This window comes from Bacillus rossius, chromosome 17 (assembly GCF_032445375.1).
Source record: "Bacillus rossius redtenbacheri isolate Brsri chromosome 17, Brsri_v3, whole genome shotgun sequence".
Lineage (NCBI taxonomy): Eukaryota > Metazoa > Arthropoda > Insecta > Phasmatodea > Bacillidae > Bacillus > Bacillus rossius.
This window is the reverse complement of record NC_086344.1, coordinates 14524595-14550000: the sequence shown is the minus strand read 5'-3', so window position 1 is coordinate 14550000 and position 25406 is coordinate 14524595. Positions and strand designations below refer to the sequence as shown.

The following is a 25406-nucleotide window of genomic DNA, read 5'->3' as shown; positions in this document are numbered from 1 at the left end:
ATCAATGCTCTGTAAACATATTTTTAATCCTTGAAATAACTTGACATTATAGATGGTAAAACCAATTCAAAAATTTTTACATATTGCATTTAAAATGTAATAAATTAAAATATAAGTTTTTAATCATAAATAGCACTGATTGTAAAATTTTCAATGACAATGTAAAATTACTGGTATGGCCCACATTTTGGGGAAGCCTACAACTCACATAGTGTCGGTTCACTGCAAGAATTTCCGAAGATTTCCGAAGTTTTGCGGTTTGGTATTAACGCCAATTCAGCCGCTTAATCAGAAGTTTCAAATGAAAACAAGCATTTTGTTACTGACCTAACCTAACCTAACCCTTCGATTTTTTTAAATTCCAATTTTTGAGAGAAATCCGAAGTTGCACGAACGTTGTAGAGAACCGAAACTATGTGAGTTGTAGGCTGCCGCACATTTTGCTTTTGAGCTTCACATATTTTCTCTCTACTCTATTTTGTTTGAAAGTTTACACCACCATATACGTACATAACATGTTTGTTTTTGTTTGTTGTGTAGGTGTGCCGTGAAGTGTCAAAGGAAGATAAAGTAAAGGTTTTAGCACGTGTACCGTTGGTAAGTTTATATATATAATGGTTATTTAGCAACGGTATATAAATACATATATACATAAACACTTTGTTTTATATGACAAAAATTTAAAAAAAAATTCATTAGCAGTTGACATTTCTTTATTTCTTTTTTTTAATTTTATACTTGTGGACTAGGTAAAAGCTGTTGAATTATAAATGGGAACCACCTCAATTTGAGTAGGGTAACTTTTTAATTATGGTTTTAGAAAATGTTGTTTATTGCAAATAGTGTAAGTGTGCACTGAGATGAATAGAAATGTGATGTTTGTTTAGTATATTTTGAAAGAGAACCTCTTTTCCAAAAGAAAAAAAATTCAAACTTTTTTTTTCAAATTTTTTACATGTTTTTGAATAGTGTACATATTGAGTACGTGGACGCATCGGAACAAAGGCAAATTAAAAATTGTTAATATCTTAACCTTTATAATGACATTGTAACACGTCATTACAATAAACCAAGCAGTTTAGCAGAAATTAAAGTTTTTAATGTTAGGTTAGGTAAAACATTTAAATAGTGATTATCGGTTTATGGTTTGTATGAAATTATTATCAACATTATCTGTAATGCAAGTGATGTAAATTTGTGTTGTTCTAGCCGAGGGCGAATGTGCGCTGTTGATAATGGCCTTACACGTCGTACGATGACGTACAATCATCTAAATAAATATCTGTAAGGGCCCAAGCTTCTGATACCCATACGTAATGGTTCAGTTGGCGTTCTGACACCACTAGTGAAAACTCTGGAAGGTAGGGGATGGGGGAAAAGGAGGAATGAAGTTGGGGATAGGTCAGCACCATAGTGGGCGGAATTCGGAGCTCCGGACCTTCGCACTTATCGGTTAAGGATTTGCCTTAGTCTGGGGAGTCGGCTATCAATGCCTGTTCAGTTCCATACACACTCTATTTATTTCTTCTGCACTTATCTGCCCTGAACAGCTTTGGTATCTGGATTCTCTCTCTCAATCTCTCTCTTCCTCTCTCAATCTCTCTCTCCCTCTCTAAATATCTCTCTCTCTAAATATCTCTCTCCCTCTCTAAATATCTCTCTCCCTCTCTAAATATCTCTCTCCCTCTCTCAATCTCTCTCTCCCTCTCTCAATATCTCTCCCTCTCAATATCTCTCCCCCTCTCAATATCTCTCCCTCTCTCAATATCGCTCTCCCTCTCAATATATCTCTCCCTCTCAATATATCTCCCTCTCTCAATCTCTCTCTCAATCTCTATCTCTATCTCTATCTCTATCTATCTCTCTATATATATAATCTCGAACCACAGATCTCCAGCATGCGCGACCCCGAGTGAAGTACATCCTGATATTATTGTGTCGGCAACCCGCCATGCTCGTTGATAACTATCATCCTAGTATAAAAGTAAATCTTAAAGCAATACTCGGTACAACTATCATTATGTACTCTCGCTGGCATTACAACACAACTCCATCTGCACACGTCCCACTGTAAGTCTCAACAGTAAAGAAGTAAGCGAACCTCTCGTGGCCCAACCACGGAGGGCGTCTCCACGCTGCAAGTCAGCGATTCCTGCCAGTCAGTGTTGAATTGTACAACACACCTCTAGCGATGCAAAGCCAGGGCGGCGAACTCCAAGCTAACGAGTCGGATACACACTCGCCCGCCGCAGACTACAGTTTTAAATTCCCTTGCATACTTATCTTTAATTTATTTATCTATCTCCAGGCCGACTTAGTCGTTCTGAACACACCCCTGAGTGATAATAAAATCTTATGCTTTCAATACTTTAAAATACAAATTATATTACGTCTTGACTTTGTGAAGTGTTTTATGCCTAATGCTTTTAACGTATGTGGCACTTTTTTGAATAACCCAGCGGCTTTTGTGTCGTGGCGTGGGTGTGGGCCTACAGGGCGCTCAGGTGTCGTCTATCCCCCCCCCCCCTCCCCGACGCCGGGATCATCATCGTCGCCTGCTACCGATGCATTACTTCTGATTGTTGCTAAATTTTGCTGATCTCTTTTCTTTTAACCTCGGGGTCTGTCTCGGAAGGCAGACTGTTTCATTTAATCCAATTGGAACCCTGCACAGGACTTAGACATTAATGCACATGTTGTGTCCTAGTCACATGCTGCATGACGTTTCATCTGTTTCAACGTTATTTTTGTTTAATGTTAATTGCGGTGAAGTACAGAAGCGTGCTAGAACCAAGTGATTCTCTTCCCAAACGTGGGACTGCGTGGAGGTGTAGAGGCATGGGAGACGCCTTCAGAGCCGTCGCGATTGGTAACGTCTAGCTTGTCCGACACTGAGAGAGGACCGAGTTTTTGCGTACCGTACGACGTTACTATCAGGGGTCATGACTTGAAGTTGGCCCGCTTGGGCTGCGTCACGCTCCTAGTCGAGAGTTCCGTTGCTTGGCCACACGGTGACGCATGGCAATATGTCGGCACACTCTCGCCAACTTATGCCCTGCAGCCCCTGTGTCACCTCCTAGGGGTGGAATTGTAGAGAATTGGAAAAAGAAGTGGGTAGTTATTTGTTGTTTATTATTCATGCCCATTATCTTACCACCTGCCTTCATTTGCTTCACAGATATTATCATTATGTTTTATAAAAACATATTGACCTCCTTTTCGCCCCCTTAGATGTGAAATTTCTTAATGGTATATAGATATATAGCCTGTATTTTAAGTAAGCCGAAGACCATGCTAACAAAATATTTCCTTAAAACTTTATTCAGTAGTTTTCATGCGATCCAGGAACAAACACACACATGCACACAAAGATTTATATTGTTATAACATATAGCGCAATATATATTTATATATTTTTTTCCACTGATGTATATTTTAATTAAATTGTTACCACATTCATTGGAGTTTCAATTTAGCGCATGAATTTAGCCTCAATGAATCATTGAGTTTTGAAGAAAACCTGGCAATGACAGGTGAGCCACGCATGCTAACCCAGTGTGAGAACAGTAGCGACAATAGGTGACCAATATGGTTTTTACACTTCTCCGAAGCCAAGATGTAGTTATACTTTTTGGCTGCTCTTCTGCCAGATGTAAATACAGCTAGCTGTTGACTTCACGAGCAAAATGTAAAATATTAGAGTTTCACTCCGTTTATATGGATCATCAGGAATGTGCAGAGTCAGAAAAACAATGCACTTTGAGTAGATGATGAAGTATCGTTATTAAAAAACGGTGTAGCAGACTAAGTTCTGTTTTCATGTTGTTGTGTTTATTTCTCTAGATGATAGAGAGAGCATTTTTTTTTAAATTTATTTTTCAGTTAAAGTTTGGAATTGAAAATTTTTTTTTCTTCAAATTTTGAAGTAAAACAGCCGTATCACATTTGCTCATGACTAATGCAGACTTTTAAGTTGATGATTGGTGGAAGGCACCAGAATGTGTTTCCTCCGTAAGAAAACGGAATGCTGAAGCGAGATTTATCTTGTTATAAAGGTAAAGTTACTCTTTATAGCAAGGAGTAAGGAACAATTCAAATTCAAGGAAAATGCTAATTTTTTTTGGGGAACATTTTTTTTTTCTCTAAGCTTTTATACGGAATGTCATGTAAGAGTTTTAACGTGTGGTTTAGTTTTTGTTTAATCTTTGGTTGTTGGTTGTTTAAAAAAGAAAAAATATATAAAAAGTGGAGAAGATAAAATAATTTAAAATTTGAATTATAATTTTATTTTATGAAGTTATAGATGTGACTAGTTTTAAAATTGCTGGATTGTAAGTTGTTGAAATAGCTTAGGAGGTTGGGTGTAGTCGAAGTCCTTGAGGATAAACTGTATACTACAGCGACGTGAAGCATGGTGCAGGACAGGGGCGTAGGAACCGGGGGGGACAGGGGGGACGTGTCCCCCTGAAATTTTTGGGTGGAGGGGACTGTCCCCCCCAACTTTCTAGACCGTGATATTTTTATTTTATAATATTATTCTGCCCAACTTTATTTGTAATTTCTTCACTCTCAAATTTTATCTTAAGGAAACAATAATAATTTTAACATCGATGTATCCAATGGTTAGATACAAAAACTGCTTAAAAAAAGCTATTTTGCACTTTTAAAATCAAAATTTTCCGGTGGAGGACCCCCGGACCCCCCGTCTTAGTAAGAGGGGAATGGGTTTACATGACATAAAAATCATTATTTGTCCCCCCCAACTACGCTAATGGTGCAGGAGCCAGATAAGGAATAGATGTTGAATTGATGAAGCTACCAGACGACTACTGGTAGTACTGTGCCGTCATCGGGACGATGAAGTGTCGCAGGAGTGTTCCATCTGGTGCTCGTGTACTGCCTACATCGGTATAAATTTCGGGAAACCTAAGATGTACATAAAGTTCTGCCATTCCCAATTACACCTGAACAATTCATCTTCGACCAACCTCGGGTTTATTTATATATATTTATATTTCTCTGTTTATTTTAATGTAGCTATACTAACCTAACTAACCGTCCATAGTGAATATAGAGATCACTCTACCAAAGGACCGGTTATATAAAATAACTTCTATAAGGTTGATCAGTTGGTTGAGATATGGAGAACTGTAAATTTTTACTATTTATAATTATTTAAACTGGAGTCTTACTCCAATATAATCATTATTGCACTAGTGAAGGGCCCTGTGTTTATAACAAAATAGTAAGTAAGAAGTCAGTCGATTACCAGTAAGGATGAGTTGTAGTTTGATACCCGTATGATTGCCATTTATTTAATGTCTTCTTTTAGTTGTTTTATCTCCACTTGTACAACCCCAGAGGAAAAAAAAATCCGGCTGAGTTAACTAAAGCTTGGCAAAAATAAAATCTTTGTTTTTTCAATATTCGTAAAATTAAAATAATAATTTATAGAGTATTGATATTAAATTTAGGAAATGAAACTAAATATCTAATTAGGTATTAACTGAGTACGTACCACCTACCTTGAGCATAATATTTGGTATAATATAACTATTATCCAAAATCCACTAAACGAAGTTGTACATTGTGTTAATCAGAAAACGTATTAACAGACCTTTAACCCTCTTACAGTGAGTGTTGATTTTTTTTTTTTCTCGCACGCGAACAAATGGCCTAAACTTGGCGACTGGCCAAGGATGTTTCGAACTGCGCAGCTTGCTGTACTGACCTCGGCTAGCGAGTCGGGGATGTTACGTGCTTTCGCTCTGCCACTTACGTAAGCCCTGCGTCGCAAGGCTGTGTCCGTTCAGCTGCCTGTCGTGTCGGACGTGTGGCGACCCTGGGTCGCGCCGTGTCGCGCGCTCGGCGTTTCTCGGGTGAGCCCTTTCGCACCGTGGCTGTGCGTTACTCTGTCGCAGATATTTCAGTAACCGTCTTCAATAAATCATAAGTCGTAATCTCTCGGGCACCACCGGTGGTAACTGGTATTAAGAGGTTCACAAAACCAGCTCGCCATATCTCAGATGTACTATGTATTTTCCTGAAATAATTGCTCTAATCTTTATAGCTGTGTTAGAAAAAAAATAGTTTTTTTTTTACCAAACAACCTGTTTTTTATTTTTCAAACCAGGTTTTATAGGTTTAAACCGGCCTTTTTTTTTTGCTAGTTATTTTGGTTTTCAGCATGTTCAAGTAAAAGCCATGTAACACCAAATAACGGAAGTCCAGCAAATCTGCACATCCGACCGGGACTTAACCACAGAAAGGGTATTTCCCCACAGGAAGAGGATTCTCCACAGAATGGGGATTTACGTTACAGTCTTTCCCCACAAAATAGAAATTGATTTTTAAGTAATAAATTTTATTTATTTCGTTTCTTTTATGCTTTTGACTACAATTTACTAATTAATTTAATTTTAGAGGAGTATTTAGCTGAATATAATTTGAAACTTATTCAGATAATTTAAATTACATATAAGATATTGATTAGTATATAATTTTATGTTTCTGTATAAATCACAAGAAACATTAACGAACAAACTTTTGTTGTTATTAGAGTGAAATTAGTCCTTTCATTAAAAATTGAGATATTCAATTTTTTTAAATTTTTTAAACCATTGTGGCTTAAATCAGCCAACCCTGATTTATAGTTTTCATCTTTGCCCACATTATGTTTACAAACGAGTATTGTTTTAGGATTTATGTCTTGCTTGCCAGTAGGGTTGTGCTGTCTCCAATTTTTAGTTTTTTGATCATTTACTCACATCATAGCCAGATCAGAAAATTTAGTGTGTGAGAAATGTTTAATTCATTTTGATTTTATTATTGTATTTTTTATTTCTGTATAGGGAACTAGAATCATCTTATGTCTTGAGTGCACCCTATTGCAGACCTAAAAGGGATTTATAAAATCGGGGCCACTGTGGTACAGAGGCCTGAGTATGTACTCTGCTCCTATCACAACGACCCAGGATTTCCACACGTGGGAAACTTGAGAGCCAATGAGTTTCTTTGGCAGGGTTCATACGCCTCCTTATTGGACTTACAAAGTCCTTAATTTGTCTTTAATTGAAAAAGGGCCCCTTAATAAATCCTTAAATTTCACTAATTATCCTTAAAAACACGTTAATAAATATTGGTAGCGTGCAAATAAGGGATGAATGCAGGTATTTTAATGTTCTTTTGATTTCCAACTTGGCAGCAAACATTGCATGCACAGTACAATTTGTGGGCCATGTGATTAGATTTTTGTGTAATATAAAAAAAATATATTTTGAATTTGTTTGTCATAAGTAGCATGTCACCTTTAAACTAAAAAAATATGTGTTTTACTGTCTCACTTTGAACTTGTGATGTAAATGTAATTCGTGATCAGATTGAATGTTATGGTTATGAAGTTCAGATAGACCCTATGCTTGGGTTATATGTGTGTTCCAGAGACGACCCTGAACAATGTAGGCTTATCTTTAAAAATTGATCTATCCAACAAGAATATTTTTTGTGCATTATGTAACTATTTTAACATTATTTCTGTGAAGTATTTTTTGATATTAATAATAGTTTTTTACCTCTGTATAATGTTAAAGGGCATCCTTCAAAACTACTTAATTTTTGATTGTAAAAGAGATTCCTACTATCGAGATATGTTAACTCCTTGTTATTTCAGTTGTGCAAATACCATTATTGAAGGTTTTTTTTTCAGATACAGTACCTATAAAAAGATTTTACAATATAGTGCAGGGATAGCAACACTAAAATAAATGAGTGCAAAATAGAAGTGTGTCATTGGTATAGTTCATGCAACATAAGAAGGGTCCCCTCGAATAATTTTGTATGGAACAAAACATATTTAAGTGCCTATTGACGATTTTTGTATGTACCATAAATTCTGCATAAATTTTACGATTTTATTACGTTAGCACACAACAAATGCTCAAAAGTACCCTGTAGTCTACTTAAAGTATTTTTATTTTTCAGCACTCTAATACAATTATCAAAAATATGAGAAAAAAACTATGGAACAATGTTGTATGGCACAATGAAAATAAAACTGTCCATAAGACACAATGTTAAAATTGTGCATGGAATAACGTTGTATGACTAAGACACTGGTCAGGAAAGAGACGCCCACAATAAACTACTGATATTGTATTTAACATTATTTTCCATAACCCATACATTTCGTCCCATGTATCAAGTGGACTGCATATGTTTTGGCAAACAAGACAGTACATGTTGAAATGCCATACTCCTAATTTATTACTTTTTTTCTCCTCTTCGGCTCGCTAATATCTCTACAGTTCCTTAAATATTGTGTTTGCTCATGATAATCTTTGTTGTAAAATTCTGTAAAAGCTTCTAGTTTTGATTTCCATGTCAACAATCCACATCCCTTCCTTGGACAGGTATCTGCAGAGCATGCACGTTCCTGCAACATAAAAGTAACACAAACATAAGATTTTGTGGCTGCTAACATTGTAGTACATATAATAATACTGTATATTCAATATAATACGAGAATTACAACTGCATTAGAGGTTAAAAAAACAAGATACCTCTGAATTTACATTGGTTTACAAGGTTATAATATGTACACATACAACGTTATTCCACCCACCTGTTCAGGTTTCGTTTTTGCTGGGTATTTAATCTCATTTCTGCCTTCATACTCCATTCCACTATTCCTCAGCTTCTTGCGTTTCATGTCCTTCCACTCTGTAACATTTATTTTTCTTTTTCGCCCTTTATTTAATATTTTAAGCGCACTTTGTGACACATTACACTCCTGCCTTTCCGCCATCATGGGCACCATTATGTGTAAAATGGGGTACATTGGTGGGAAATTTTTTTTAATCTTTCTCATTCTGTTGAAATTATTTTTATTATAAAAACTTATAGCATGATAAAATCAAACAAGTGGTGTTTTTTAATAAAAAAAATTAAAATAATACTACCTCCTATTTACTCCAAGTGGGAAAATCTGGAGATAAGAATCCAAAACCCTATTTTGAATGATATTAAAAAGCTTATGTTGATTGGTTCTTGAACAAAAACCAAAAAAACTTAATATAAAACACACTTTCACTTGAAAGAAAACCAAGGAAAAATGTTTTACATAGAAACTTATTTTAAAATGTATTTTGGAATTTAAGAAAAATTACCTAAAAACATTGCTTTGTTAATTTGGTAGTATAAAATACGACTGACTTCCGGCTGGAAGTCCAGGGCTGCCAGCTATTGGCAGAGGATGCTGGATAATGGTTGCCACTACGCAGCAGCGTGGGAAATGCAAACTAGAATTATTCAGAGACTTGTCGGAAGCACTGATTACTTCGAGGTCCAATCAATGTTACTGACACAAAATTACACACACTAATACCCGGTCTGAACACAATGATTTTGGCTGAGCTTTGCTGTAAGAACTATGAAGGTGTGTTACCGCTGATGAGCCCTGCCTGTGGACTGTGTATGTGCTCCAGGTCGAGAGAGAGAGAGAGAGAGGGACATGGACGCGGGCCAGGTGCTGCAGCAGCAGCTGCTGCGGGCGGCCGAGGTGGTGGAGGAGCAGCTGGATGACGAGCTGCGCAAACTGGACCGCCTCGACGAGGACGGCATGGAGGAGCTACGAGAGCGCAGGCTCCGCGCGCTCAAGAAGCAGGCGGAGCAGCGCCAGCTGTGGCTCTCCGCGGTGAGCTCCCTGGGCCGCTTCCCTCCGCGTCCTCGCCCCTTCCCTCTGCATTCTCGCCCCTTCCCTCTGCATTCTCGCCCCTTCCCTCTGCATCCTCGCCCCTTCCCTCTGCATCCTCGCCCCTTCCCTCTGCATTCTCGCCCCTTCCCTCTGCGTCCTCGCCCCTTCCCTCTGCATCCTCGCCCCTTCCCTCTGCATCCTCGCCCCTTCCCTCTGCATTCTCGCCCCTTCCCTCTGCATCCTCGCCCCTTCCCTCTGCGTCCTCGCCCCTTCCCTCTGCGTCCTCGCCCCTTCCCTCTGCATCCTCGCCCATTCCCTCTGCGTCCTCGCCCCTTCCCTCTCCGTCCTCGCCCCTTCCCTCTGCGTCCTCGCCCCTTCCCTCTGCGTCCTAGCCCCTTCCCTCTGCGTCCTAGCCCCTTCCCTCTTTGTCCTCGCCCCTTCCCTCTGCGTCCTCACCCCTTCCCTCTGCGTCCTCGCCCCTTCCCTCTGCGTCCTCGCCCCTTCCCTCTGCGTCCTCGCCCCTTCCCTCTGCATACTCGCCCCTTCCCTCTGCGTCCTCGCCCCTTCCCTCTGCGTCCTCGCCCATTCCCTCTGCGTCCTCGCCCCTTCCCTCTGCGTCCTCGCCCATTCCCTCTGCGTCCTCGCCCCTTCCCTCTGCGTCCTCGCCCCTTCCCTCTGCGTCCTCGCCCCTTCCCTCTGCGTCCTCGCCCCTTCCCTCTGCGTCCTCGCCCCTTCCCTCTGCATCCTCGCCCCTTCCCTCTGCGTCCTCGCCCCTTCCCTCTGCGTCCTCGCCCCTTCCCTCTGCGTCCTCGCCCCTTCCCTCTGCGTCCTCGCCCCTTCCCTCTGCGTCCTCGCCCCTTCCCTCTGCGTCCTCGCCCCTTCCCTCTGCGTCCTCGCCCCTTCCCTCTGCGTCCTCGCCCCTTCCCTCTGCGTCCTCGCCCCTTCCCTCTGCATCCTCGCCCCTTCCCTCTGCGTCCTCGCCCCTTCCCTCTGCGTCCTCGCCCCTTCCCTCTGCGTCCTCGCCCCTTCCCTCTGCGCCCTCGCCCATTCCCTCTGCGTCCTCGCCCCTTCCCTCTGCATCCTAGCCCCTTCCCTCTGCGTCCTCGCCCCTTCCCTCTGCGTCCTCGCCCCTTTTCTGCGTCCTCGCCCCTTTTCTGCGTCCTCGCCCCTTCCCTCTGCGTCCTCGCCCCTTCCCTCTGCGTCCTCACCCCTTCCCTCTGCGTCCTCGCCCCTTCCCTCTGCGTCCTCGCCCCTTCCCTCTGCGTCCTCGCCCCTTCCCTCTGCATCCTAGCCCCTTCCCTCTGCGTCCTCGCCCCTTCCCTCTGCGTCCTCGCCCATTCCCTCTGCGTCCTCGCCCCTTCCCTCTGCATCCTCGCCCCTTCCCTCTGCGTCCTCGCCCCTTCCCTCTGCGTCCTCGCCCATTCCCTCTGCGTCCTCGCCCCTTCCCTCTGCGTCCTCGCCCCTTCCCTCTGCGTCCTCGCCCCTTCCCTCTGCGTCCTCGCCCCTTCCCTCTGCGTCCTCGCCCCTTCCCTCTGCGTCCTCGCCCCTTCCCTCTGCGTCCTCGCCCCTTCCCTCTGCGTCCTCGCCCCTTCCCTCTGCGTCCTCGCCCCTTCCCTCTGCGTCCTCGCCCCTTCCCTCTGCGTCCTCGCCCCTTCCCTCTGCGTCCTCGCCCCTTCCCTCTGCGTCCTCGCCCCTTCCCTCTGCGTCCTCGCCCCTTCCCTCTGCGTCCTCGCCCCTTCCTTCTGCGTCCTCGCCCCTTCCCTCTGCGTCCTCGCCCCTTCCCTCTGCGTCCTAGCCCCTTCCCTCTGCGTCCTAGCCCCTTCCCTCTGCGTCCTCGCCCCTTCCCTCTGCGTCCTCGCCCCTTCCCTCTGCGTCCTCGCCCCTTCCCTCTGCGTCCTCGCCCCTTCCCTCTGCATCCTAGCCCTTTCCCTCTGCGTCCTCGCCCCTTCCCTCTGCGTCCTCGCCCCTTCCCTCTGCATCCTCGCCCCTTCCCTCTGCGTCCTCGCCCCTTCCTTCTGCGTCCTAGCCCCTTCCCTCTGCGTCCTCGCCCCTTCCCTCTGCGTCCTCGCCCCTTCCCTCTGCGTCCTCGCCCCTTCCCTCTTTGTCCTCGCCCCTTCCCTCTGCGTCCTCGCCCCTTCCCTCTGCGTCCTAGCCCCTTCCCTCTGCGTCCTAGCCCCTTCCCTCTGCGTCCTAGCCCCTTCCCTCTGCGTCCTCGCCCCTTGTCTCTGCGTCCTCGCCCCTTGTCTCTGCGTCCTCGACCCTTCCCTCTGCGTCCTCGCCCCTTCCCTCTGCGTCCTCGCCCCTTTCCTCTGCGTCCTAGCCCCTTCCCTCTGCGTCCTCGCCCCTTCCCTCTGCGTCCTCGCCCCTTCCCTCTGCGTCCTCGCCCCTTCCCTCTGCGTCCTCGCCCCTTCCCTCTGCGTCCTCGCCCCTTCCCTCTGCGTCCTAGCCCCTTCCCTCTGCGTCCTCGCCCCTTCCCTCTGCATCCTCGCCCCTTCCCTCTGCATCCTCACCCCTTCCCTCTGCGTCCTAGCCCCTTCCCTCTGCGTCCTCGCCCCTTCCCTCTGCGTCCTCGCCCCTTCCCTCTGCGTCCTAGCCCCTTCCCTCTGCGTCCTCGCCCCTTCCCTCTGCATCCTCGCCCCTTCCCTCTGCATCCTCGCCCCTTCCCTCTGCATCCTCACTCCTTCCCTCTGCGTCCTCACTCCTTCCCTCTGCGTCCTAGCCCCTTCCCTCTGCGTCCTAGCCCCTTCCCTCTGCGTCCTCGCCCCTTCCCTCTGCATCCTCGCCCCTTCCCTCTGCATCCTCACCCCTTCCCTCTGCATCCTAGCCCCTTCCCTCTGCATCCTCGCCCCTTCCCTCTGCATCCTCACCCCTTCCCTCTGCGTCCTAGCCCCTTCCCTCTGCGTCCTCGCCCCTTCCCTCTGCGTCCTCGCCCCTTCCCTCTGCGTCCTCGCCCCTTCCCTCTGCGTCCTCGCCCCTTCCCTCTGCGTCCTCGCCCCTTCCCTCTGCGTCCTCGCCCCTTCCCTCTGCGTCCACGCCCCTTCCCTGTACATTCTTGCCCCTTCCCTGTACGTCCTTGCCCCTTCCCTGTACATCATTGCCCCTTCCCTGTACATCCTTACTTCTTCCCATGTACTGACTCTCTGACTGCCTAATTACTCTCGCTTATGTAGCCCACTCCTGGCGCCATATATTTTGTTTACCAAAATAACAGGAACTTTTCCCCTGCGTCGACTTCGAGGGTTGCTTGGCACTGATAAGCTGCCCGTTTTCCACTTGCCCTTTTGTCCCCATCGCCATCATTTGGTCAAGTCTTTCATCACTATACCCACTATCTTGTTTATTAAATTTTCTTCTTGGTTGTAATAGTGGAAACTGACAATGTGACCCCTACATGCACTCATGGAATTCCACGTGATGTCATCAGTTGAAATGGAAATTTTTGCTCTACCGTGGAACTTAGCGACTCACCTCTTGGATTGTTGAGAGCCTGTCCTCCAATCAGCACCCAAGTAAGGCAGACTCTTGTAGTGCGCAGGGGTTCCATGCAAAGTTTGGAGTGGGGTGCATCCCTCTCCAACCCTGCTAGCATTTCAGGCACAGTCCCCTGAAGAGTTGCCAGAATTTTAAACTTAATAAACAATATTAAAATAGTTTAAGGGAAGTAATAAAAATCAGCTAATAAATTATGTTATGCCTCTCTAACAGGAAAAGATTGATATTTTATACTTATGGGTCTAATCTAATTTTTCTCAAAACAGAATCTAGAATTAAATTTTTCAGAAGTGTGCCTCAATTGAAATAAAATAAATAAGAAAAAAAACAATTTAAGTTTCAATAAAAATTCTTCAACCAATTAAATATTTATTTTTAAAATAAAAATGGACATTTAAATGTTTAGGATCAAGCTAAACATTCTAAGATGACTCTAGTTGGTTGTAGACACAAACGTTTGTTTGATAGCCCCTTCTCGGCCAAGACCCTCTTTTGAAGCAGTCAGAAACTTTTTGCTGATGGTTTTTGCTTCCTCAAATGTTGAAATTACTGTCCCTACTCCCCCCCTCGGCTCTCCGAGTTGCTAATTCTTTCCCTATCAGCTGTTTGAAGGTTACGGTTACTTGCATCGCATGGCACGCACGCACCGGCTATCGCTAGCAAACATTTGCCGTGCAACTGGGTGCCGTCCGGGCTCGAATCTCGCTGTAAGTGTCCTTGTAAACTGGTAACTGTTGACTGTCTGTTTCCCCGTCGGGCGTCTCGCGTCTCGCTGGCCCTGTCGTTCCCTAACGCACGGACAACTAGTCTTCACAGAACTGTTTGTGCAAAAAAGCATATCCTGGGTCTTTAATCTTAATACGTTATTTATCTGTAATTTTTAAGGTGTGTCAGTATTACAGGGGCTCGGAACCTCTCGATATCTACAATTATTTTTTCCATTAAGTAATGTAGATAAAATATAATAAATGTTATTTTAATTTTGAAAAATATGTCTTCAAAAAAAATTAGGATGTCTTTACATAGTCAACTCTGAACAGGGAAGTTCCGTGTAAAATCAAATTCAGTCCTTATTTTATAAATTGTGTTTGTGCGTACGCACATGCAAATGATTTAGAAAGATACCGGTAGCTGCAACCTCTTTAAATATTTATTCCTCTGTGACATTTCTGTTTGCCAATCAGTGGGCTGAAGTGCAGTTATGAACTTGGAACTTGGTGCATTTAGTTTTTTTCATGCTCATGCCACGTCACGCTATAAAAACTGGCTCTTGTCGTTTGGCCGGCGTTCTGTTAACTCTTTATCGTCTACATGACGCAGCGCATAGTCTGTTCGAGCGATTGCTCTTGTAAACAGGTCGTGCGACCCTGGTTGGGGTCATGATCTGTTTATGTAATCTTCCAGTCTGTTACCATGAGAAAACTGCTCTCTCTTACAACAACTAATGTGCAATACATGTTTACTTGGGAATACTTCTTCAATAACAAACTATATTGTGTTGTGATTCAGTAAAACCTTGGAAGTTAAAAAAAAAATTAAAGGAAGTATTAAAAATTTTGGCTGTGTCAATATTAGAGATGGTCCAATCAAATCCTATAATATAATCAAATCTTTAGTACTGGGACGATTCAGTATTTGAAAATAAAAACATATCAGGAAGGAAAAAATAAATTCAGTTACGAGCACCAGTATAGTTGATAAGTACTACTTTGTTTATCTCTTAACAGAAGCTATCAAAGAAATGTTTGTGTCTACGACCAACTAGAGTCATCTTAGAATGTTTAGCTCGATCCTAAACATTTAAATGTCCATTTTTATTATAAAAATAAATATTTAATTGGTTGAAGAATTTTTATTAAAACCTAAATTGTTTTTTTTTTCTTATTTATTATTTTATTCCAATGGAGGCACACTTTTGAAAAATTTAATTTAATGATTCTGTTTTGAGAAAAATTAGATTAGACCCATAAGTATTAAATATCAATCTTGTCCTGTTAGAGAGGCATAACATAATTTATTAGCTGATTTTTTTACTTCCCTTTAACTATTATTAATATTGTTTATTAAGTTTAATGTAGATGAAAAGTGCCAATTTCAGTTGCTTCAACTTTACGCACTTATGGGGCACATTTAAGGGTGACACTGCTGTGTGTATCAAAAGGTCTTTCACCTCTATGCGCAGTCTTCTTGTCGTGATGCGTGAACCTATATGGCCGTAAAGTGTGTGACAAACTTTAGTACACTTACTTAGGATGTTAAGGTGGGTTTTAAGTGTGGAGGTTCCTACTTTCTTGAACGGCTTCAAATGCTTGCCAAATGGTAAATTTTGTGCCTTGAAAGTAGGCATTGCATGTAAAGCAAAGATATCCTTTACACAGAAATGAATTGCAAATACATTTTGTAGTTACTGTAAAATACGTATTTAAAACACTTTGCAATGTAATTACGTGCCAGATAGGCGAACCTCTGAACTGTTGATAAATTTAACTAAATTATATTTCTGGTAATGTAAAACCACGTAAGTAATAAGATACTTCCAAACATTGTGAAAATAATTATTTTTTAATAGCTTAGTTATAACTAGGAATGGGGGTATATCAAATCCTCAAATACCATAAAATCCTTAGTATTCAAAAGCTTCTATATTTGAGGGGAAAAGATTCGAAGAAAAATATTAGCGGGAATCAGGGACTGGAAGTAACGCGCTACTAGTAACGACGTTATTTGTAACAGTTACTTTTTATGGTAACGATCGTGGTAACGCAATATATTAAGTTTTCAGTAACTGTAACTGTAACTGAATTACATTTTTCTGCCTTAAAGTAACGATAGTTGTCGTTACTTCTTGCGTTACATTTTTTAAATGTATTTCTTATTGAACGAACAACGATTTGTTGATTTTTTCAATCCCGGAACGAAAATCCCGACAAGCATATAATTTGCGATGGTATTGCTTGTACTTGTAAAACTGCTTTTGGCTAGCCTGCGCTCGTATTTTGTTTTGATTGTCATTTATTTAATATTTGCGAATGCGGGTTTACTGCTGTGCTGTTTAATTAATTAACCTACCTGTGCACATGCGCGAAAGCAATGACAGAATCTAATGAAGCGAGAAGCCAAGAAAGCAGTCCAGAATTTTCGTTGGCGTGGCCTTCATATTCTAATTTTTTCGAAGTTCGGTCGAGTGATAAAAATAACCTTATTGTGAAGTGCTTGTTGTGTGGTTCTGCGAACAATTTTGTAGTGTGAACTAATTACTCAATGTAATTTAAGACCTATTTAAATTTTTTCAGTTGAAATAAACATATATATTTACTAAACACAATAAGTTTTATTAGCTTTTAATTATAACAATATTACGTATCACATTTTTAGTTTTTCACAAAGTAACTGTTTAAATAACTTACAGTTACTTTTCTCAGAACTGTAACTGTAACTGGTTCATTTTCAGTAGCGTAACTTGTAGTTGTAACAGGGTTACATTTCCAATGGAGTATTTGTAACTGTAACTGAGTTACTTTTTAAAAGTAACTTTCCGGTCCCTGGCGGGAATACAAGTAAATCTAAAAATTTAACTCTAATAACATCTGAAGTTTACTAGTAGTCCAGTCAACTTTTATCTTAAAAACTGTGTGTCCTAGACCATTCTATACATAATTAAAGCAGACAAAATGTTCCACAACATTTATTTTATTCACTTCATCGCTGTATCACCTAGTTTATGAGATATATGTGCTCTAAAGTCACAAATTTTGAAAAACAAAAAAAATTGCCTCACCTTTTTTTTTTTTTAACCTTATTTGACTACCTAACTTTTATGTTCTTCATCCTATGAATCAGTCATAAGAAAAGAAGTTGTAGGGCATAAAATTTCCTTTCAGAATATATTTCATTTTTACTATCCTATCTTTAATAGATCAAACGTTGCAGGAATTTTAACCTTTTTGTAAGTTCCAAGATATTGCAGACAAGCTTAACTTCTGTATTTTTTTGTCACTCCACTGCTCTTAACTCGAATTAAAGTCGAGTTATATGACACAAGCCATATCCGTACCATTTAAAGTTATTCGTAAACGTTCCCTGAATAGCTTTCTAATTTTAACTACACATATTAATGAGCACGGCAAAACCAAATAAAGTCGGAATGTTGAATATTCGATTATCTTTTCCATGGCTGAAAAAATATGCTCGAATGATACGTATAATAATATATAAAATTATTCAATAATTTTCTAAAGAAATACTCATTACTATCCTGAAAAACGTATTTCATAAATGCATAAATAACTGTAGTCATGTATAAAAGCCAATACATGTATATTAATATAGTATATTTTCAGGTGCACAGGTGGTTCATCGTACAGTTGTTACCAATTCCTGGCTCTCTTGGGGCAGGAGGGTTCTGCTTTGTTTTCTTCTTCGTCCGTTGAGAAAGGGGATAAATCTTCAATCTTCAATCCGGTCAATATGGTTGTGTCATGGTGTGTATGTAACCTTCTCTAATGACCTTTTCCTCAATGAGACTTAAAAATTGGGAAAGATTCGCAGAAAGAGACCGAGCATCTGTCTGTCTGTTGCACACAATTTCATGTTACGCAGCTGATAACTTTCCTTCCGTTGGTTTGTTCTACTTTCCCGCGGAGACGTGCGTGTTCCCCTCTGCCGTCGGAGCGAGCGCGGTGACGCCCGTGGGGTCGAGGGGTCGGCCGGCCGATAAGGCGCCCCGGGGTTCGAGGAACGCAGCGATGAGCTCGGTGCCCGGGGCTACGTCCGAGGCCGGGCTCCGACCTCTGCTCCGCCCGGCCGCGGCGGGGAGTTCCGCTCGCCTCGCCAGCGGCCCCGAAATGTGGGTCCGGTGATATTCCTCTTCGTTCAGGAGCTTTCCACAGACGTTTATCGGCAGCCGTGCCGCGACACCAGCTGCAGTCTGTTCACAAAGGCCGGCAGGATGCTTGACAGCGGACATTGTGACATGTCCAACAACGTACACCAAAGTTAGTTATTAAATTTTAGTATTTACCAAATTTCGATAAAGACTTAACTGTTTAAACTCTTTAAAAAAAACTGCATTTAGTCTGCATTACTAAGAGTTTCTTTGCGCTCGTCTGTATTTAGTGTTATATTCCATTCATGTACCATGAGCGGGGGTTGACTTCGTGACCACTGGGGTAGCCGTGACTCAAAAGGCGTTGTACGAGTGCTGTAATCATGCGAGTCATTTACAGGGGATGTATACCTCCTTAGCATCCTTAAAAAGTCCTTAATTTGTCTTTAATTGAATAAGAGCATAAAAAAAATTTATTATTTAAAAAAATTCCTACTCTGCGGAAATCCCCGACTGTACTGTAAATCCCTCTTCTGTAGAAAACACCCATTCTATTATAGAGAATCCTCCTCCTGTGGGGAAATACCCTTTCAGTGGTTAAGTCCCGGTCAGATGTGCAGATTTGCTGGTCTTCAGTTCTCTGGTGTTGTAACTTTTCTGGCTCAACATGAGCGGCAGAGAGCGGGATGTTGTATGGCTTTCATTTGAACACACTGAGAACATACATAACTAATGTAATAAAAAAAGGTGGGTTGAACAAAAAAAAACAGGTTGTTTGGTTTTTTAAAAATTAAAACCTGATTTTCACAAAAAGCACTTGGGCATATCTGAAAGGATTTGTGAAACCATTTTTGGAAGGTCAGCAAAAAATGGCTGGCATTTTTTTTTAAGATGCACATTCGAAGGTTCCTTTAGGCTATAGGGTCATTTAAGAAGGTACTCAGGAACAGCCTAGCTCTCAATGATAATATATTTACAATCCTAAGACACCTAAAACCGGCATTTAGGTTAACCTGGGTGTTTTAGGTTGCTGGGTTTAAATTAAAATTTGTAATATAGGTAGCTGCAATTCCAAAATTGGAATACAGTAAGGTGACGTAGTGCTAAGGCAGTGGACTTGGATCCGAGTAACCTGGGTTTGAATTTCTCTCCACAACATGATTTTCATTAACAAACCTTTACCTGGGAATGGTTATTTTTTTATGGCCACAGCTGAGTCATTTCATTATGTATTTGGTGTTTTTTTTTTTAAAGTTAAAACACTAGCATCAACTGTGTTTCGTGATTGGGTAGTTTCTTTCCGATTTATGTTGATTGTTTCACAACCAATCACAGTAATTCAGTGCGGAAGCAAACGCGTCCTGAGTGACTCGTGCACACAGGCAACGACTTCTCTCGTAGACGGCCGCCAATCACAAGGAAGAAACCGCTGGTGCCGGTACACCTTTTTGCAGTCTATAAGGCGATCAGATTTTTTCTCAAAAAATACATGCTCCTTAATGTTTCATGTGTACCATGCTTTTTGAACTTGAGTAATTATTTTTCAAATTATTATTATAAGTTCTACCCTAGCACAATCACTTTTCGTAATCCCGTAAAGCGATGTTAAAATCTCGTACCACGTTACTTCGCACCAGCGGGTAGACCTGCCCACAGCAGAACAGCTGACTCAAAAAAATGATCTTAGTAATTTGAAGGCAGATTTTGCAGACTCCAACTGAACCTCAAATTTTGGGCAGCATGCAGTTGGAGAGGGCAAAATTTATTTCTCGTCTGGAGTTAATTTTTTTTACAAGGAGATAAAACTGATGGCAAAATCAACCACTAGCCCCAAAAATTTTAAAACCAATTTATTTATTAATGTATAAAATGTTGTAGAGATAATACTGATTAGAATTCCATTTTTGTTGAACATAGTGAATTTTTAAATAGTGTTGCAAAGCATGTAGTACTAAATTGTTTTAAGAATTTAAAAAAAAATTTGGTTGTCTGTAAAGTCGATTTACGGACGATAGTTTAACGTGACTTCATAACAAAACATTGATGAAATGATTGCATACTTTTATGAATAAAATTTAATCATTTTTTATTGAATTATCACTATTTTGTATGGATACAAAGAAGGAGTGAAATGAAATCTACAATTTAATTGATAAAATTTACTTTCATTTGCACTCACTAATTCAAATATGTTTATTACTTTAACTGAACAGAATATTTTAAATGTAACTTTTATACATGTTTGCTATTTAACTTCTTCCAATATGTGTTATTCTGTTAAGGATAGGACGATGATAGGAAAAGGAGGAAACGAATGGGAGTGTTTCAAGTTTAATGTGCCTCGAAAAAAGTCAAAATCGATGGTTGTTCCAATCGAGTGGAAGAGAGATAGATGCGGCGCAAGCGTACAATGAGCGTAACGGGACAATGAGTCATCCTTTTTCGTGCGTGCAGCTGGCGTTCATCGATTTATTAGACGTTGTCACGTCAAAATACCTTCTCTTTGTAAGTGCAGTTGTATCGTGTCCAGGGCCACGGGGAGTACTCGGAGCTCCCGGAGGAGAAGGAGTTCTTCGAGGTGACCAAGAAGTCAGCCAACGTGGTGTGCCACTTCTACAAGAACGACTCGCCGCGCTGCAAGATCGTGGACCACCACCTGAGGGCGCTGGCCCGGTCCCACGTCGAGACGAGGTTCGTCAAGCTGGACGTGGAGCGCTGCCCCTTCCTGACAGGTGCGTCTGTCCCCTTCCGACCCCGCTCGCCGCTTTTCTGCTGAGGGGGGTTGCCACTTCCGTGCATTGCACGAGGGGAATCAGGGGCACAACAACTAAATTTCCAGGGGGGGGGGGGGGGGGGGGCAATATACCTTTTTATAAAGAATCATCGATCCCCCTATTGAAGCAGGGGGGTCCTCCCCCGGGGAAAAATGTATTTCAAGGTGGAAAATGGTGGTATTTAAGCAGTTTTATCATCTAAAAATTGATTACACAGCACTTTATTTGCCCCCGTTTGCCCCCACTTCAAGGTTTCAGGGGGGGGGGGAATACCCTTGCCCCCCCCCCCCCCCCTGTTATTGTGCCCCTGAGGGGAATAGTTAGGTTTTTTGAAAGAAAACAAAAATTATTTTAAAGTAATTTTGTGCTTATTTGATGCTGATGGAAACGGGAAAAGTAGTATAACCCTTAAAACACGTTCAAAGATGAATTTTAAGGTTAATGCTGCGGTAAACGTTTATTGCTACATTATTCGGACGTTTCGGGCTGGTAAAGTGTTTAACCGTGTTGTCTTGAACATGTTTTGTTTATTACGCTGCGAGTAGTTGCCACGACGATTCCCGCCTGTGTGATGTCGAGCAGGCCGGCTGCGGATAAAGGTGATCCCGACGCTGGCGCTGGTGAAGGAGGGCAAGACCAAGGACTACGTGGTGGGGTTCACGGACCTGGGCAACCGCGACGACTTCTCCACCGAGACGCTGGAGTGGCGCATCGCGCAGGCGGGCGTCATCAGCTACGCGGGCAGCCTGCTGGAGCCGCCCGACGAGAGCCGCCGGCGGCCAGCCGACCTGCTGGGCCGAGGCGGGCCCAAGAAGACCATCCGCGGGCGGGACGACTCGGACGACTCTGGCGACGACCTGTGAACCCACTCTCTCGTTCTCTCGTTCTGCTCGCAACTAACGCTTGCTACTCAATCACCAGCTGTGATTCAGCCCTGATAACAACTAAATTAATGTTTCACATTCATATGTATTTTTGCCTTTTTCAGCAAGTTTGCACGCCGAGAAATTTAAAATAATTCCCAAAACTAAACACGTACCGTAGTGACTTTATAATTAACAGGACTGCTGCTCAAAAATAAGTTGTTTAGTGATTTGTGCTAATATTTAACAAATTCAAAAAAAAAAAAAAAATTAGTTCTTAAGTACAATGTTGTAAAACTTGTTACTGTTTTCTATTTTAAAAAAAAAATTTTTGGTACACAACTGTTTTGTTTGTTTACAAACATCCCATCACATTTGTTTTTGCTCTTGAGGGTGTTCTTTTTTTTCTCGCCTAAATTATCTTATCACCTCTGTGGCAATGGAGTGTTAGTTTGGTTTGGTTTTATGATACTAATTAACTGCTGTACTCTGCCCGATCCAGCTGTGTTCTTCTGTGTGTGTGTTTGGCATTTGTTTTGTTTTCCAAGTCTCCAGATCTTCAGATGTGTCGTTGCAATTTCAGTCACAAGCGTTCTCATTAGGCACAGTGAAAGTTGTTAAAAATGAGTGATGGCCAATCAAATCCTTATGTGACAACTAGAGATAAACCAAGGCTCGAAAGCTCGAGTCGGGCGAGTAGCTGAAGCTCGACTTCACTCGAAAGTTGAGTTTGTTGTAATCGACATGACGGACTCGACTTTCTTCTTTTCCTGGATACATATTTGACATATGCAACAAGCATACAGTCAGGTACATTATTTAACAAACACTCCACACCATTATTTCGTACTATCTGCAGTACCCAGCGTTGCCCGGGCTGAACACAGGGTGAATGGGAACTGTTTAGAGATCAGATGTAGTTAGTAATTGTCTTCTTAATTTGAATGCCAAGTGTGCAAAATAATTTATATCACTTTCAGATCCCGACAGACGTTCTGCCAGTTTATAGTTATTTACCTGGTCTGTATGTAATCTAGACTCTATAAAGCAATATAGAAAAAAAAAACTGAAAAATAAGGGATTACTAATATTGAAAAGATTCCATTATCTAGCTAATGCTCGGCATGCATTGCAATGCCTCATTCAGTTATGTTTTGTAATATGTTTGAAGTAGTTACACAATACACATATACAAATAATCTATCCATGTCTCTAAATAAATATTTATCTCTATCTACATCTATAGTCCTATATATCTATGTATCTCTCTATCTGTATTTATCTCTTTATATCTACATATATACCTCACACTATCTCTATGTATTCTATATGAGGGTACTGATTGCTTCGTTGTTAATATCACACTGGTGTTTTTTACTTGTATAGGAAAATTAAGAATGATAAGGCATCTAGTGCGTGGCAACAATGTTAATAGGCAATAGGAAATAAACTTCTAGCGCCTGCGGCATTGTCAACACACACTTCGTACGTGTACTGCAGGTTGTATCTAACCCCTTCCAACGCATTTGATTCTAAATTGGACTTTTAGTAAGGATCCCTAATGTTATTGATAATATAATAAAGCCTATAGCCTTCCTCGATAAATGTACTATCCAACACTGAAATAATTTTTCAAATCGGACCAGTGGTTCCTGAGATTAGCGCGTTCAAACAAACAAACAAACTCTTCAGCTTTATAATATTAGTATAGATTTACATTCTCACTGTTTTCTTGAAGTATGGATAATTTTACTTAATTACACTGCCAAAAAACGTGTGTTCTGCTATCTATGTTTCAACACTGAAAAAGATGCCATTTTGGAACAGCTGGCTGTAAATAATAGATTTGTAATACATAGGGACAAGATTATATGATGAATTGCGATAAAACCGAAATAACACCAAAAAGCTTGTCAATAAACCACATAACAACAAAATGCAAAGAAATAAATGAATTGCAACTAAAATCATGAAATTAATCACTATTTATAAACAAAAAATCACAAAAACCTGATTTTTTAATACAGTAAATTGAATAAATGTAATTTATTTAAGCAGGAACTTTGTACAAATATGTACGTGCTAAAAAGATTGGGGGAAAAAAACATTACTTTGGTTCTATCTCGCAATTGTTATCAGTAACTCAGTTTTACATTATGGTGTTACATTGTCCGAGTTACAAATTAACAGAATTCATAGAAAAATAAAAACAGTAGCACTGAGATCTCCTGATTAAAATTTTTAGCCTAAAAATAAAACTACATAATCTTGGCCCTAGTAATACAGTTAACAAACTAGGAAAAGAAAATATTTTAATTTTAATGTATTTGTTTTTCTTCTACAATGTCAATTGAAAGTACTGCTATTCGGCACACACTGAAGTCATACCGCATGTACCTTCTAGAGATAGGCGGAGACTTTAAAACTATAGCAGAGTCGAGTGAGCGAAGCTCTACTCTGCTCGAAAGTAGAGTTCATTATACTTGACGAGACAGACTCTGCGATCTTTTTTTATAACGCCGTACATATTTGACATGTGAGCATAAAACCAAGTACCATTTTATTGCAAACACTTCACAATGTAATCTCATTTAAATGTGCACAGTTTTCTTAAAAGTACAGTTAATTTTACATAGTTACATTGTCTAAAAAACGCTATGCATTTCATCCACTATTTCCATTTCGAAATATTAGAAAAGATGGAATGGCCTTCTGTACGTCACAGATAGAATAAATTCTTGAAGGCTACATTTAAAATTGCCTAAGTACTGCAGCTTTTTAAGTCAGGAAATTCATTTCCAACCAGAAAATGGTAGAAGAAAAAGGAAACCAATTTAGAGATGATTTTGTTGTGTTATTTTTTGGTAAGGTTGCACCGTATGCACATGATTTTGGCACATCTATTTAATGACAATGTAGTACTACTTGAAGAAGGTGGCTATTTTTTTGGAGAAAAATATAAGGACATTCTGAAAAACTGTATATTTGGATACAGATTCTACTAGATTATGCTGAAAATAGATTTTTTTAAAATCCTACTGATGATTTCTATAAAAAAAAAATAAAAAAAAAGTTTGCAAAAAAAAAGGGGGGGGGGGGGGGGGAAATCTTGGATTAGGAAGATAATCCTGAAGAATGGCCATTATAAATTCAGAATTATTTTTTGCTTTACTTTATATTTTTTTTTTTTGAGTCCTCCTCTAAGAGGGAGCTGATAAACTTTAATTAGTTTATCAGTAGTTCACTGTTTAAATGAGTGGTTAGGTTAGGAACATGAAAAATTATAGAACAGTCTGTTAGGTTAAAATGACAACTTTTTTTTTTACGTACAGTAAAACCCTGTTATAATTTTTCCTGCTCATAACTTCATATTTCCAAAGTCCCAACATTTCCCCTAGAAGGACAATGTATATAATTCCTGTGTATGATGTTTCACAAATTATGCATTTCCTGCTTATAATGTTTGTTTTCTAAATTTCAAGAAATACAAACAAAAAAATTTAAAACCTCTGTATTCTAAATACAAATCAAAGGTACATATGTTCACAGCTGTGTGTCTGTTGGTACCTTTGTCTTGAAAAACAAAATAATAACAAAATCCTTTCCTTCCTTGCTTTTCTAGTGTGTTTTCAGATGTACGTACATAGTTTTACAATATTTTGGTTAGTAAACCGTTGCACAATGGCATAAAAAAATAAAGCTTTTTTTATATTGCTTATAGAGTTAAATTTTTTTCATTCGTGGATAGGAGTCCACAGAAA

The 25406-nt window shown here is 40.9% G+C and overlaps 1 protein-coding gene across 2 annotated transcripts; it reads left to right on the top strand.

The window, feature by feature from the left end:
- Positions 1-480: 480 nt before the first annotated feature.
- Positions 481-21987, top strand: LOC134540721 (thioredoxin domain-containing protein 9). 2 transcript variants are annotated; one of them, XM_063383616.1, is made up of 4 exons: positions 481-597; positions 9483-9691; positions 20539-20740; positions 21365-21987. In XM_063383616.1, exons 2-4 carry the CDS (start codon positions 9509-9511, stop codon positions 21643-21645), a joined length of 666 nt encoding a protein of 221 aa, XP_063239686.1. In that variant the 5' UTR covers positions 481-597; positions 9483-9508; the 3' UTR covers positions 21646-21987. The 2 variants fall into 2 exon arrangements, with proteins under 2 accessions (XP_063239686.1, XP_063239685.1); XM_063383615.1 differs by lacking the exon at positions 481-597 and adding an exon at positions 5704-5879.
- The last annotated feature ends 3419 nt before the right edge of the window (positions 21988-25406 follow it).